Source organism: Thalassophryne amazonica, chromosome 12 (assembly GCF_902500255.1).
Source record: "Thalassophryne amazonica chromosome 12, fThaAma1.1, whole genome shotgun sequence".
Taxonomy (NCBI): Eukaryota; Metazoa; Chordata; class Actinopteri; order Batrachoidiformes; family Batrachoididae; genus Thalassophryne; species Thalassophryne amazonica.
Window position 1 is genome coordinate 104,312,166 of NC_047114.1, and position 14,029 is coordinate 104,326,194.

General features: G+C 48.9%; 1 protein-coding gene across 1 annotated transcript in view; it reads left to right on the plus strand.

The window, feature by feature from the left end:
- Positions 1–1,214: 1,214 nt before the first annotated feature.
- The window catches only part of amph (amphiphysin), a 424,563-nt gene continuing 411,748 nt past the window's right edge, over positions 1,215–14,029 (plus strand). Inside the window, exon 1 of the mRNA XM_034182651.1 lies at positions 1,215–1,369. Coding sequence (XP_034038542.1) covers positions 1,301–1,369 — 69 coding nt within the window. The 5' untranslated portion in view covers positions 1,215–1,300. The remainder of the gene's footprint in view (positions 1,370–14,029) is intronic.

Sequence of the window (14,029 nt, forward strand, 5' to 3'; positions counted from 1 at the left end):
CTCCCCCCCCCTCCCGTGTTTCTCTCCCCCCCTGTGTTTCTCTCTCTCTCTCTCCCCCCCTCCTGTGTTTCTCTCCCCCCCCCCGTGTTTCTCTCCCCCCCTGTTTCTCTCTCTCCCCCCCTCCCGTGTTTCTCTCTCTCCCCCCCCTGCCGTGTTTCTCCCCCCCCCCCCGTGTTTCTCTCCCCCCCTGTGTTTCTCTCACTCCCCCCTCCCGTGTTTTCTCCCCCCCCCTGTGTTTCTCTCTCTCTCTCTCCCCCCCTCCCGTGTTTCTCTCCCCCCCCCTGTGTTTCTCTCTCTCTCTCTCCCCCCCTCCTGTGTTTCTCTCCCCCCCTCCCGTGTTTCTCTCCCCCCCCCCCTGTGTTTCTCTCTCTCTCTCCCCCCCTCCCGTGTTTCTCTCCCCCCCCCTGTGTTTCTCTCTCTCTCTCTCCCCCCCCTCCCGTGTTTCTCTCCCCCCCCCCCTGTGTTTCTCTCTCTCTCTCTCTCCCCCCCTCCTGTGTTTCTCTCTCTCTCCCCCCCCCTCCCGTGTTTCTCTCTCTCTCTCTCCCCCCCCCCTGTGTTTCTCTCTCTCTCTCTCTCCCCCCCCCTCCTGTGTTTCTCTCTCTCTCTCCCCCCCCTCACCGTGTTTCTCTCCCCCCCCCTGTGTTTCTCTCTCTCTCTCTCTCCCCCCCCCCCTGTGTTTCTCTCTCTCTCTCCCCCCCTCCCGTGTTTCTCTCCCCCCCCCTGTGTTTCTCTCTCTCTCTCTCCCCCCCTCCCGTGTTTCTCTCCCCCCCCTGTGTTTCTCTCTCTCTCTCTCTCCCCCCCTCCTGTGTTTCTCTCTCTCTCTCTCCCCCCCTCCTGTGTTTCTCTCTCTCTCTCTCTCCCCCCCCCCTCCCGTGTTTCTCTCCCCCCCCCCCTGTGTTCTCTCTCTCTCTCTCTCTCTCCCCCCCCCTGTGTTTCTCTCTCTCTCTCTCTCCCCCCCCTCCCGTGTTTCTCTCCCCCCCCCTGTGTTTCTCTCTCTCCTCTCCCCCCCTCCTGTGTTTCTCTCTCTCTCTCCCCCCCCCCTGTGTTTCTCTCTCTCTCTCTCCCCCCCCTCCCGTGTTTCTCTCCCCCCCCCCTGTGTTTCTCTCTCTCTCTCTCCCCCCCCTCCCGTGTTTCTCTCCCCCCCCCCCTGTGTTTCTCTCTCTCTCTCTCCCCCCCCTCCCGTGTTTCTCTCCCCCCCCCCCTGTGTTTCTCTCTCTCTCTCTCTCCCCCCCTCCTGTGTTTCTCTCTCTCTCTCCCCCCCCCTCCCGTGTTTCTCTCTTCGTCTTTCTCTCCGGTCATCATGGCTGACATCAAATCGGGAATCTTCGCTAAAAACGTTCAGAAGCGGATTAATCGCGCTCAGGAGAAGGTAGGAACCGGATGATTCCACCAATGAACGTATGAAGAGTGAACGAGTGATGGACATGATGTAGATGGACGGATGGTGGCGCTACAGGCCTCTGACGCTTCACGTTTGGCTTTTCTCATCTTTTTGGGTCGTAGAATGTGTGTGTGTATTTGTGTTTACGTTAAAAAATAATACATTCATCGAGAGGCACCTAATGAGGTCATAAACTTAAACACAATTAATCCATCAGCCCTCCCGGTGACGTCACAGACGCTGACTCGGCGCGTGACGTCATTACGGTACTTTGTGTTTATTTCTTGTTTTTATAAAATACACCTAAATTAACTTCATACCCGAAACAGAAGAAACATTGATTTTATATTTTCCCTTGGCTTTTCTCCATCTACATAAACTCCCTCACCACCATAGTTCAGTTTCTGTTCTTAAATATGCAGATGACACTACAATAATTGGACTCATCACTAACAATAGCAAACATTACTACCGTGAACAGGTTGCCCATGCAGTGACTTGGTGCCAAAACAATAACCTACAGCTTAACACATCAAAAACCTCATAGTCGACTTCTCACGCTCACCCTCTCACAAAATCCCCATCTCCATTTCTACTCAGCCCGTCTGTATCACTGAGTCATTCATATTCCTCAGTACACACATTAGTAACACACCCAAATGGAAACTGCAGTCAGACCAAATCTACAAAAAAGCTAATAAAAGATTATTTTTTTCTAAGACAACTCAAAAAATTCAGAGTTGGGCACAACATCCTGCTTCAGTTTTACACCGCCATCATTCATAGCATTCTCACCTCATCCATAATCATCTGGTATGGAAATTTGGGCTCCTATTCATGCAAAAAACTACAATGTATAATAATCAAATCATCTAAAATCACAGGCCTCACCTTCCCTTCCATTGACACACTGTACCATAGACGCATCACACAGCGGGCAGTAAAAATCACCTCTGACCCCTCACACCCTGCATATCACCTGTTCACACTTCTGGAAGACGCTACAGGTCCCTGCCAATGAAATCAGTCAGATTCAAAAATGGCTTTTTTCCACCAGCTGTAAACACTAAACCACTAAACCAAGTCATTAACTGATGTTTCTATGTGTATTTGCCTATTTATTGTTTGTTTGTTGTGTGTTGACACAGAGATGTGAGCATTTCATGCTGTACTGGAAACAAATTCTACCAACTTGTTGTGTGGTCTTGAATCTGTTCCCGAGCATCTTTCTTTAGGTCCTTCCTTCCTTCGCTCAACTGTCTTTCCTTCTCTCCTTTCTTGCTTTGCCACTAACCTTAATTAACATTAATCTACAATAAAACTAACACATAATGCTTACATGTACAAGAGAGGGGGGAAAAACTGCATCCAGTCAGCTCCATAAGTATTTGGACAGGGACCATATTTGTATTTTTGTCTGTATATGGCACCACGTTAAAGTTAAAATGAAACAAGATGTTTTTTGTACTGCTGGCTTTCAGCTTTAATTCAGTTGATTCAACAAAAATCTTGAGTTAACTGTCTAGGAATTGCATCAACCATTCAGAAATACACATGCCTCCTTTCGATAGTATCTATATTTATAATAGCCAAGTGGCCTCTGTGTGTGTGCTTGTATTTATTTATGGCTTCAATCACACAAAACCCAGGGAGAGCTGACATTTGCGTTTGGCATGTTTATGTATTTTGGGTCAAGGATGAACACTGCAAAAATTGGAAGTTGATAGGCCAAATATTTTTGGAGAAGTTAGCAATTTTAGCTAACCAACAAACAATGGATGCTGTGCTGCAATGCACTGTGGGAGTTTGGGGTTTTGAGGTTTTAAATGTTGTGGTTTGTTAGTTTAACAATGCTAGTGTTATTGATTGATTGTTTTTGTTGCTCTTACCATGAGTGACTTTAGTCTCACATTAGTACCATGAGTGAAATGTTTAGTGGTTTTAATGTCTCTAGCACTTTCTTTGTCAAATTTAAAGCCTGTGTTTAGTGTGAGTGACTTGACCGTTGGGGTTTTACATAATTATTGTATGGCCTTGCCTTACAATATAAAGCGCCTTGGGGCAACTGTTTGTTGTGATTTGGCGCTATATAAAAAAATTGATTGATTGATTGATTGATAAAGATGAATTGCTGCTGACGCTCCGAAATGACACATGCGCAGTGACACCGGTACTGTTTAATAAAACTGCCTGGGGGAAGAAGTTCTCAAAAACTGAGGAACTATGCTAGAAGGCTAGTGATGGAAGCCACCAAGAGACCCAGACTACTTGGGATTATTGACTTCTGTGATTGGAGAATCTGTGTATCGCAAAAGTTTCTGTTGTATCACCAGTTCTATAACTTCATGGTGGAGCAGAGAAATTTTCTTACAAGAAAACATCAAATCTAAGCTTGAGCCTTCCACATGTCATCTTGCAAACTACAACTCAAATTTCACATTTTTGTGCATTAATTTTCTAGGCCCATTTATTCCAATTGAGGGTCACAGGGGAGCTCAGACCTATTCCAGTGGTCATCGGGTGAGAGGTGATTTCACCCTAGACAGTCAGCTAGTCTGTTGCATGTCCAACACATGTAGGCATTAACACCTATGGTCAATTTAGTCACCATTTCACTATGGGAGTGGGTGTCTTCTTCTGCAGGCCTCCCGTCCTGTGCACCAGCATGGACTCCCAAAAATTTCCTGTATTCATATTGTGTTGGTTGTATGACCCAAGCAGAGGGTCGCCCCTCTCAGTCTGGTCTGCTTGACGTTTCTTCCTCAAATCATCATCAGGAGTTTTTTCTTACCACTGTTGCCTGTGTTCTTGCTCTGGGGGTTGGTAAGGTTAGACCTTACTTGCGTGAAGTAAAAACAACATGGATGGAGGAGAAGCTGCAGTGAAAAAAAAAACTCCACCACATTTAGCTAAAGTGTGGGAATATTTTAAACAAAGACCCAACCATGTTGTGATATGCAAGATACAAATGGCTTATCACAGCAGTATGACTGCAGTGAATGAAGACTTGAGGCGGAAGCATCCTGGTGCACTGTGCCAAGACGACAGCAAAACAGCATTGTAAGTCCTGTTTCCTTTATTCCAACCAAAGCATGCTTGGATTATCAGCACTGCGATTTATTTTATTTTTTATTTTTTTATTTTTTAATAAAGACGATAACTTGTTTGGGTTTTTTTTTCATGCATTACTTTTGTGTTTAAACGCAGCTCCATTAACGGTTTAGAAATGTACAATACAGAGGTCAACTGAATTCTAATACTGCGATTTACTGCTTTTAATAACGATGATGGCGTTTGGAGTTTTATTTTTTTATTAATTCATTTTTAGTGTGTTCATTTTCCCCCTCTAGCTGCCACCTTATCGTGGGGGGGAGTTTGCGTACCCGGATGATCCTAGGAGCTATGTTGTCGGGGGCTTTGTGCTCCCTGTAGGGTCTCCCAAGGCAAACAGGTCCTAGGTGACGGGTCAGACTAAGGGCAGTTCAGAACCTCCATGACCAGTGAAAGATCAAGGACCCAGATGTCGCCCGGTATGGCGGAGCCGGGGTCCCACCCTGGAGCCAGGCCTGGGGTTGGGGCTCGCTCGCGAGCGCCTGGTGTTCAGGCCTTAGCCCATGGGGCCCGGCCGGGCTCAGCCCGAAAGAGTGACGTGGGTCTGCCCTCCTGTGGGTTCACCACCTGCAGAGGGGGCCATGGGGGTCGGGTGCAGAGAGGATTGGGTGGCAGTCGAGGGAGGGTGGCCCGGCGGCCCGGTCCATGCTCACAGCCCCTGGCTGTTGGGACGTGGAATGTCACCTTGCTAGGTGGGAAGGAGCCCGAGCTTGTGCGGGAGGTTGAGAGATACCGACTAGAGATAGTCGGGCTCACCTCCACGCACAGCTTGGCCTCTGGTACCCAACTCCTGGAGAGGGGCTGGACGCTTCATTTTTCTGGCGTCGCCCACGGGGAGAGGCGGAGAGCTGGGGTCGCATTGCTTATTGCTCCCCAGCTCAGTCGCCAAGTGTTGGAGTTCACTCCGGTGAACGAGAAGGTCGCGTCCCTACGCCTTCGGGTCGGGGACAGGTCTCTCACCGTTGTCTCGGCCTATGGGCCAAGCAGCAGTGCAGAGTACCCGACCTTCCTGGAGTCCCTGGGAGGGGTACTAGATAGCTCTCTGACTGGGGACTCCATTGTTCTCCTGGGGGATTTCAACGCCCACGTGGGCGGCGATAGTGAGACCTGAAGGGGGGTGATCGGGAAGCACGGCCTCCCCGATCTGAACCCGAGTGGTGTTCAGTTGTTGGACTTCTGTGCTAGTCACAGTTTGTCCATCACGTACACCATGTTCGAGCACAAGGGTGTCCATAAGTGCACGTGGCACCAGGACACCCTGAGCCGGAGGTCGATGATCGACTTTGTAGTCATATCATCTGACCTTCGAGTGAAGAGAGGGGCAGAGCTGTCGACTGATCACCACCTGGTGGTGAGTTGGATCCGCTGGGAGGGTAGGAAGCCGGTCAGACCTGGCAGGCCCAAACGTATCCTGAGGGTCTGCTGGGAACGACTGGCGGAACCCTCTGTCAGCGAGGTCTTCAACTCCCACCTCCGGGAGAGCTTCTCCCAGATCCCGGGGGAGGTTGGAGATATGGAGTCCGAGTGGACCATGTTCTCCACCTCCATTGTCGATGCGGCTGCTCGTAGCTGTGGTCGCAAGATCTCTGGTGCCTGTCGCGGCGGCAATCCCCGAACCCGGTGGTGGACACCGGAAGTAAGGGATGCCGTCAAGCTGAAGAAGGAGTCCTACTTATCTTTGTTGGTAGGTGGGACCCCAGAGGCATCTGTCAGGTACCGGCAGCCAAGCGTGCCGCAGCCCGTGCGGTCGCAGAGGCAAAAACTCGGGTCTGGGACGAGTTCGGGGAGGCTATGGAGGAGGACTATCGGTCGGCCTCGAAGAGATTCTGGCAAACCGTCCGACGCCTCAGGAGGCGGAAGCAGCTCTCCACCAGCACTGTTTACGGTGCGGGTGGGGAGCTGTTGACCCTGACTGGGGATGTTGTCGGGTGGTGGAAGGAGTACTTCGAGGATCTCCTCAATCCCATCGTCACGTCTTCCGAAGAGGAAGCAGAGACTGGGGACTCGAAGGCGGAGTCATCCATTACCCAGGCCGAAGTCACCGAGGTGCTTAGAAAGCTCCTCGGTGGCAAGGCTCCTAGGGTGGATGAAATCCGTCCTGAGTACCTTAAGTCTCTGGATGTTGTGGGGCTGTCTTGGCTGACACGCCTCTGCAACATCGCGTGGCGATCGGGGACAGTGCCTCTGGATTGGCAAACCGGGGTGGTGGTCCCTCTGTTTAAGAAGGGGGACCAGAGGGTGTGTTCCAACTACAGGGGGATCACACTCCTCAGCCTCCCCGGTAAGGTCTATTCCAGAGTACTGGAGAGGAGAATTCGACCGATGGTCGAACCTCGGATTCAGGAGGAGCAGTGTGGTTTTCGTCCTGGTCGCGGCACACTGGACCAGCTCTACACGCTCCATCGGGTGCTCGAGGGTTCATGGGAGTTTGCCCAACCAGTCCATATGTGTTTTGTGGATCTGGAGAAGGCATTCGACCGTCTCCCTTGGGGCACCCTGTGGGGAGTGCTCTGGGAGTACGGGGTCTGGGGTCCTTTGCTAAGGGCTATCCGGTCCCTGTACGACCGCAGCAGGAGCTTGGTTCGCATTGCCGGTACTAAGTCAAACCTGTTTCCAGTGCACGTTGGCCTCCGCCAGGGCTGCCCTTTGTCACCGGTTCTGTTCATTATTTTTATGGACAGAATTTCTAGGCGCAGCCAGGGTGTAGAGGGGGTCTGGTTTGGGAACCACAGAATCTTGTCTCTGCTGTTTGCGGACAATGTGGTTCTGTTGGCTTCATCAAATCAGGACCTTCAGCGTGCACTGGGGCGGTTTGCAGCCGAGTGTGAAGCGTCCGGGATGAAAATCAGCACCTCCAAGTCCAAGGCCATGGTTCTTGACCGGAAAAAGGTGCTTTGCCCTCTTCAGGTCGGTAGAGTGTCCTTGCCTCAAGTGGAGGAGTTTAAGTATCTCGGGGTCTTGTTCATGAGTGAGGGACGGATGGAGCGTGAGATCGATAGACGGATCGGTGCAGCATCTGCAGTGATGCGGTCGCTGTATCGGACCGTCGTGGTGAAGAGAGAGCTGAGTAGGGGGGCAAAGCTCTCGATTTACCGATCGATCTGTGTTCCGATCCTCACCTATGGTCATGAGATTTGGTTCATGACCGAAAGAACGAGATCGCGAGTACAAGCGGCCGAGATGAGTTTCCTCCGCAGGGTGGCTGGGCGTTCCCTTAGAGATAGGGTGAGGAGCTCGGTCACTCGGGAGGAGCTCGGAGTCGAGCCGCTGCTCCTCCACGTCGAAAGGAGTCAGTTGAGGTGGCTCGGGCATCTTTTCCGGATGCCCCCTGGATGCCTCGCTGGAGAGGTGTTCCGGGCACGTCCCATCGGGAGGAAGCCCCAGGGAAGACCCAGGACACGCTGGAGGGACTACATCTCTCGGCTGGCTTGGGAAGGCCTTGGGGTTCCCCCGGAGGAGCTGGGGGAGGTGTGTGTGGATCGGGAGGTCTGGGCGGCTTTGCTTGAGCTGCTGCCCCCGCGACCCGACTCCGGATAAAGCGGAAGAAAATGGATGGATGGATGTGTTCATTTTGTTGGTGATCCTGTGGCCTCTATCAGTAGCCAACAGATGTGGCCACGACCGAGTCAATACTAAAAGTTAGCGGTAACTTCCGCTAATTTATTTGTTTTTTTAAGCATTCGTAAAGTTAACTTTTCAGTTAGTGGATTAATGGTTATTGAAGCGAACCTTTTGGTTAGCTGTGCCCACCACTGGCCAGTTATTATCTTCACATTACTGCAGTGATGTAATTCCATGTCATAGCCATTTAAGTTAACTTGTTATACAGTGAGTACAATAATCTGTCACAACAATCCTTCTGAATTGTAGGTCCAGTATTTTTCTGAACTGGTGTCTACAGTCTATTATGTTGTGGAATGTTAAAATGTGGCACTATTATCTCTATTCTAATGTGCTTTGTGTGTCTTTTTCCAGAGCAGTGTGGAGGACTTTGATCACAAAGAACCTGAATCCATGCACACCCCAGATGGCTGCTCAGCATACCAACAGCATCTTACTGATGATTACCAAGGACATGAGATCTCTTGCTGTTGTTGAAGGCCAGGGCTTTTGTGAGATGATAAAAACATTTCACGCAGGCTATTCTCTTCCCTCCAGGTGCCACTTTACAGATTTACTGGAGGAGAAATATGAGGCTACTCCTGAAAAAGTGGAAGCTGAACTCAAAAATCACACTAAGAACAGGTGCATGGACAAGTTCTGCCATTGAAGCATACTTGGGAGTCACCTGCCATTGAATTAATCAGGACTGGGAGCTGACATCATACAGTCTCACCACAGTGCCACTTGAAGAGCCACACAGCAGAAAATATTGCTGGCTAGGTGGAACGGACAGCAGAGAAGTTTGGTTTCTCTCTCTGTGATGTACTGGCTGTTGTCCATGATAATGCTGCCAATATGGTGGCAGCTCTGAAGATTTTGGAAGAGAAGCATGGAGTTGTTTCGCATCTACATATTGGCCATGCACTTCAATTAGTGGTTGTTGGACAGTATGTCCCATGACCCTGTCCTCGGACTATTTGATATCTTCATAACTCATGTGTTGTAGCAACCCTTCTCGTTAGTATAGTGGTGAGTATCCCCGCCTGTCACGTGGGAGACCAGGTTTAGATTCCCCGACGGGGAACTAACTCCCCCTGTTGACATGACCTTAAGTCACGTACCTAAGATAAAAGTGAAGTGTAAAAACATCCAAAAACTAACCTATCCCCCGAAGGCAACAGAAATGCCCAAGAGTACATGGTTCAACGGTGCAAGGAGTTTTGCCAAACTCTTTTCAAAATTAAAGCTTCATCTGAGGCTTTGTCCTCTGATCGTTCAGCAACACTTCCTCCTGTGCTGGCGGGCGTTCCTCATCTGCACCGACTGCCCGGTGTTGGAGTTCAGTTATCAGCCCGTTTGGCTGTGTTTTTGAGTTAGATTTGTTATTGGGGTTTGTCATCTGTTATTATTTTTGTTGTGAAAGTGTAGGAACACGGACCCACAACAGGGGGCGTAAAAGAACAGGCAATGGATAAGCCAAACAGTAACAATTTAATGTTATAAATTGTGCACAACGGAATACAGACAACAACCAGTTTGGAACTACAGTCAATTACGTTGGGTGACGTGTGGGCAGGCTTGAGGATAGGAGACGCCCGTCCAGAACTGAGCCGGATACCACACGGCCCTCACCGCCAACGGATCTGAAGAACACCGGAGCCGCCAAGTCCTGGGTCCCCAGGTGGTCACCGTCTCCAGCTGTCAGACCTGGTACTGCTCCAAGGTAGCTGATTTCTCGGCGAGGAGGTGGAGTTGCAGTCCGGCCTTTAAGGTGATGAGTTGAATGAGTGACAGCTGGTGCTGATGATGAGTGACAGCTGTCACTCCCAGTGGCTCCGGCGCCCTCTCGTGCTTGAAGCCCGCACTCCAAGCAGGGCGCCATCTGGTGGTGGTGGGCCAGCAGTACCTCCTCTTCAGCGGCCCACACAACAATTTTCAGTTTTAGTGGGTGGGTGTGTCTCTTTGTGTTCCTGAGGTGTGTAGGCGTGTCCTGTCATTGTCATTCATGTTTGATTACTGTTTTTGTTGTGGTTCTGCCACTAGTCTTCCGTGTTTTGGCCCAATGCGTCGTTCCTATTGGACAGCGCAAAGCTACGTCACAGCTCTGCGTTGAAAGTTGGATTGGATTGAACTTTGACTGCGTCAGCCTGCCGACAAGCAGCAATGTGCGCTCCCATCAGAAGTGTTGTTTTAGCTCATCTTTTGACGCGACACTTCTCACACGTCTAAAAAGCAATGCGTCTCTTGAAAATAATGCTTTTTAGACCGATTTCTGACGCATCTGATGCTTTCAGTGTGAAAGGCCCATTACTATTCTTTTCCATGTGGGTATTTCCCTTATTTCAGTTGGTTGATTAGTCATTATTTTTTCACTTACCCTTTTTAGTTCATTATGGGTTTGCTACCTGCTTTGATGTAATTGTCAGTCCCTCCGTTATCCACCTGCTTCCCCTGTGCACAGTTTATTCTTTAGCTCCTCGGAGGCTTCCACAGTTATCACCGCTTGCGACCCAGGACTGCAATATGAGAGTCGACCTGGGCAGGAGGCTGCGGTTTCCTGCCGAGATCATTACCACTAGCCTGCGTCCAGATATTGTGCTGTGGTCCAGCAGCACCAAGACAGTGCTTCTCATAGAGCTAACTGTCCCATGGGAAGCAAGCATGGAGGTGGCATGGGAGTGGAAGAGGATCAAATACTCTGACCTTGCAGAAGAGTGCAGGGAGGCGGGCTGGAGGACCACTATTTACCCTGTGGAGGTTGGCTGCCATGGCTTCGTGGGAACATCAGTCATCCACCTCCTGAGGGAGGTGGGTGTGTGCGGGGCAGGTCTCCGAAAAGCAACGAAAGACCTGGCAGAGGAGGCGGAGAGAAGTAGCTTCTGGCTTTGGCTCAAAAGGAGGGATAGGTGCTGGGGCACAGCCCAGCTCAAGGGCAGGCTGCAGGGGGCGTCTGGGAGATGTCCCAGTCGCTGCCCCACCACCAGGAGATGTTCCGGGTTCAAAGGGGCGAAACATCAAGGATCGGTGGTACCCGGCTGATGACCCTGCAGCAGGCCAACCCGTAGGCACCGGAGGAGGTGCGTTAGGGAGCATATACCATAGCAGGCGAACACCTACCTGTGATCATGTACTGAACATTTTGTCTCCCTGTGTTACGTTCTTTCATGCGCCTCTTCAGTTTCACCCCTTGATTGTGGCACAGCTGTGATTACTTTATGCGTTGATATTTAATCACGTCCTCGTGGCTTTGGCTTTTGCCGGTTCATTGTGTAACGTTGCTGGTCTCTGTGCTTCAAATCTGTGAGTACTTTACCGTTCCTGTATTATTCTGTTCCCTGTGTCTTTTTCCTGTTCGTGTGCATTTTTGATGATGCCTGTTGCTCAGGACATGTGGGCTTCTGTATTTTTGTAGTGTGTGGGTGGATTATCACGTTGGATACTTATGTAAATAAAACACTGAGTTCCTCACAAACTCCTTGTGTTTTGCTGCCTGTATTTTGGGCTATCTCTGACTAGGGTTGAGCCAGATACTCGTTACAGACAAGTATCCGGTACGGATAAAGCATTTTTGACGAGTACGAGCACAATACGAATAAAACTCATCAATATCTGTGCTCGTGCTGAAGGAAAATTCTCATTGGCTAACTGACTGTCTTCACGCTCTGATTGGCCAGTTACACACAGCGCCCGCCCCTCCCTACACAGACATCTATCTGCAGCTTCTCACACACACACAGACAGGATCTCTCTCTCGGTGGTTGGCTTCCGTGCTGTGCTCTCTCTTCAGCTCGCCTCTTTTTCAATTTGTATGATATTTAAAGTTATTTGGTGAACTTGTTTCATATCGTACGCGGTGCTTTTGACAAGACAGAGCTGAAAACGGCTCATGTCGCGTTGGTCACTGCCTCCACTCCTGTCGGGGTTTTTTTTAACCATTTGTTTGCTCTTAGTTTTGTTGGTGATATGAAGTCAGTTGGAAAACTTTGCTCTTACTGAATGCAGTGTTTTTGAGAAGAATACAGTGAACAAGACTCACATATTATTTCCCTGTTTGCCATCACTGGATGTTGGCGTGAATCATCAAGTTCACACAGATCATTAAAAAATAAACAGTCTTTCAGACTCAAGGTGCTTCACACAAGTAAGGTCTAACCTTACCAACCCCCAGAGCAACAGTGGTAAGGGAAAAACTCCCTCTGATGAAAAGAACCTCAAGCAGACTAGACTCAAAGGGGTGACCCTCTGCTTGGGCAATGCTACAGACACAAATTACAAACAATTCACAAAACGAACATACAGGAAATGTTGCCAGTGCCGGTTTCTGGAACAGATACCTCACCCATCTCAAACAGAGAGAAAAGAAAAAAACAGAATCAAACATCAGAAAGACAAGAAATACAATATAATTTGTCCCCATTAAACAACAAGAAAAATAGAAGAAATACTAAGGTGATCAGCAGCCACTAGCCCTAAGTGTCACTAAAAGACCCAGAATTTAGATAAAGTCGAAGCCGTGGCCCTCTCCGTTTCCTAAAAATAATGAATTAAAAGAGTAAAAAGCATAGAAACATAGTATACCAGTATGCTAGCCAAACCCCTGTGGCCTGCAGACTATTTATTCACCTTAGGGACACAAAGTAGTCCTGCACCTTGAGGACGCAAAGCCCGGGTCGGTACATAGGGTTTAATTAGGTCAGCTAGGTAGGGAGGTGCCAGTCCGTGAACAGTTTTATAGGCTAGTAGCAGAACCTTAAAATCTGATCTCACTGGGACAGGAAGCCAGTGAAGAGACGCCAAAATGGGCGTAATGTGGTCAAACTTTCTGCTTCGTGTCAAAACTCTGGCTGCAGCATTTTGAACCAGTTGGAGACCCCTAATGCTGGACTGTGGTAAACCAGAAAATAGAACATTGCAGTAGTCCAATCTAGAGACAAAGAGACAAACGCATGGATCAGGGTCTCATCATCAGCCATAGACAGGATGGGACGATTGTTTGCTGTATTTCGCAGGTGGAAGAAAGCAGTCCTCGTAATATCTCTAATGTGGAGGTCAAAAGACAACATAGGAACAAAAATTACCCCAAGGTTCCTCACTTTGTCAGTGTGATGTGTGACACATGGCCCTAGGCTAAGCGTTAACTGGTCAGATTGATGCCGATGTCTAGTTTAAAAGTAGGAAGTTGCTGGACATCCAGCTTCTCACTGATGCAAGGCAATCCTCTAAGGATTTTATGTGGATGAGATTACCAGCAGTTATCAGCATGTATAACTTGAGTATCATCAGCATAGCAGTGAAAGGTAACCCCAAAACGCTGCAATATGTACCCAAGGGGTGCTATATAAAGGGAGAAAAGCAGGGGTCCTAAGACGGACCCCTGTTTAACCCCAAATTTCATGTCACTAAGGTTAGAGGTAATGTTATTGTACAAAACAAAGTGAGAACGACTGGTCAGGTATGGCCTTTATCACCCCCAAAATAAAACAAATCGAGAAAGGTCAACCAAATTACGAATGGTGCTGGAGAGAGTGTAGAAGTGCTCAGGCAGATCATTTCCATGTTTTCTGGGACTGCCCGACTATACGAGCCTACTGGCAGGATGTAGTGGAGGAAATTAAATCAATAGTAGGCTTTGAAATTAAAGACGATTTTTGCACAATTTATGTTGGTAATCTCTCCCCCATGATTAATGATACAGATAAATATTTGATTAAAATAATCAAATCAATTTTATTTATATAGTGCCAAATCACAACAAACAGTTGCCCCAAGGCGCTTTATATTGTAAGGCAAAAGCCATACAATAATTACAGAAAAACTCCAACGGTCAAAACGACCCCCTGTGAGCAAGCACTTGGTGACAGTGGGAAGGAAAGGGTCACCTGATCCAGCCCTAACTATAAGCTTTAGCAAAAAGGAAAGTTTTAAGCCTAATCT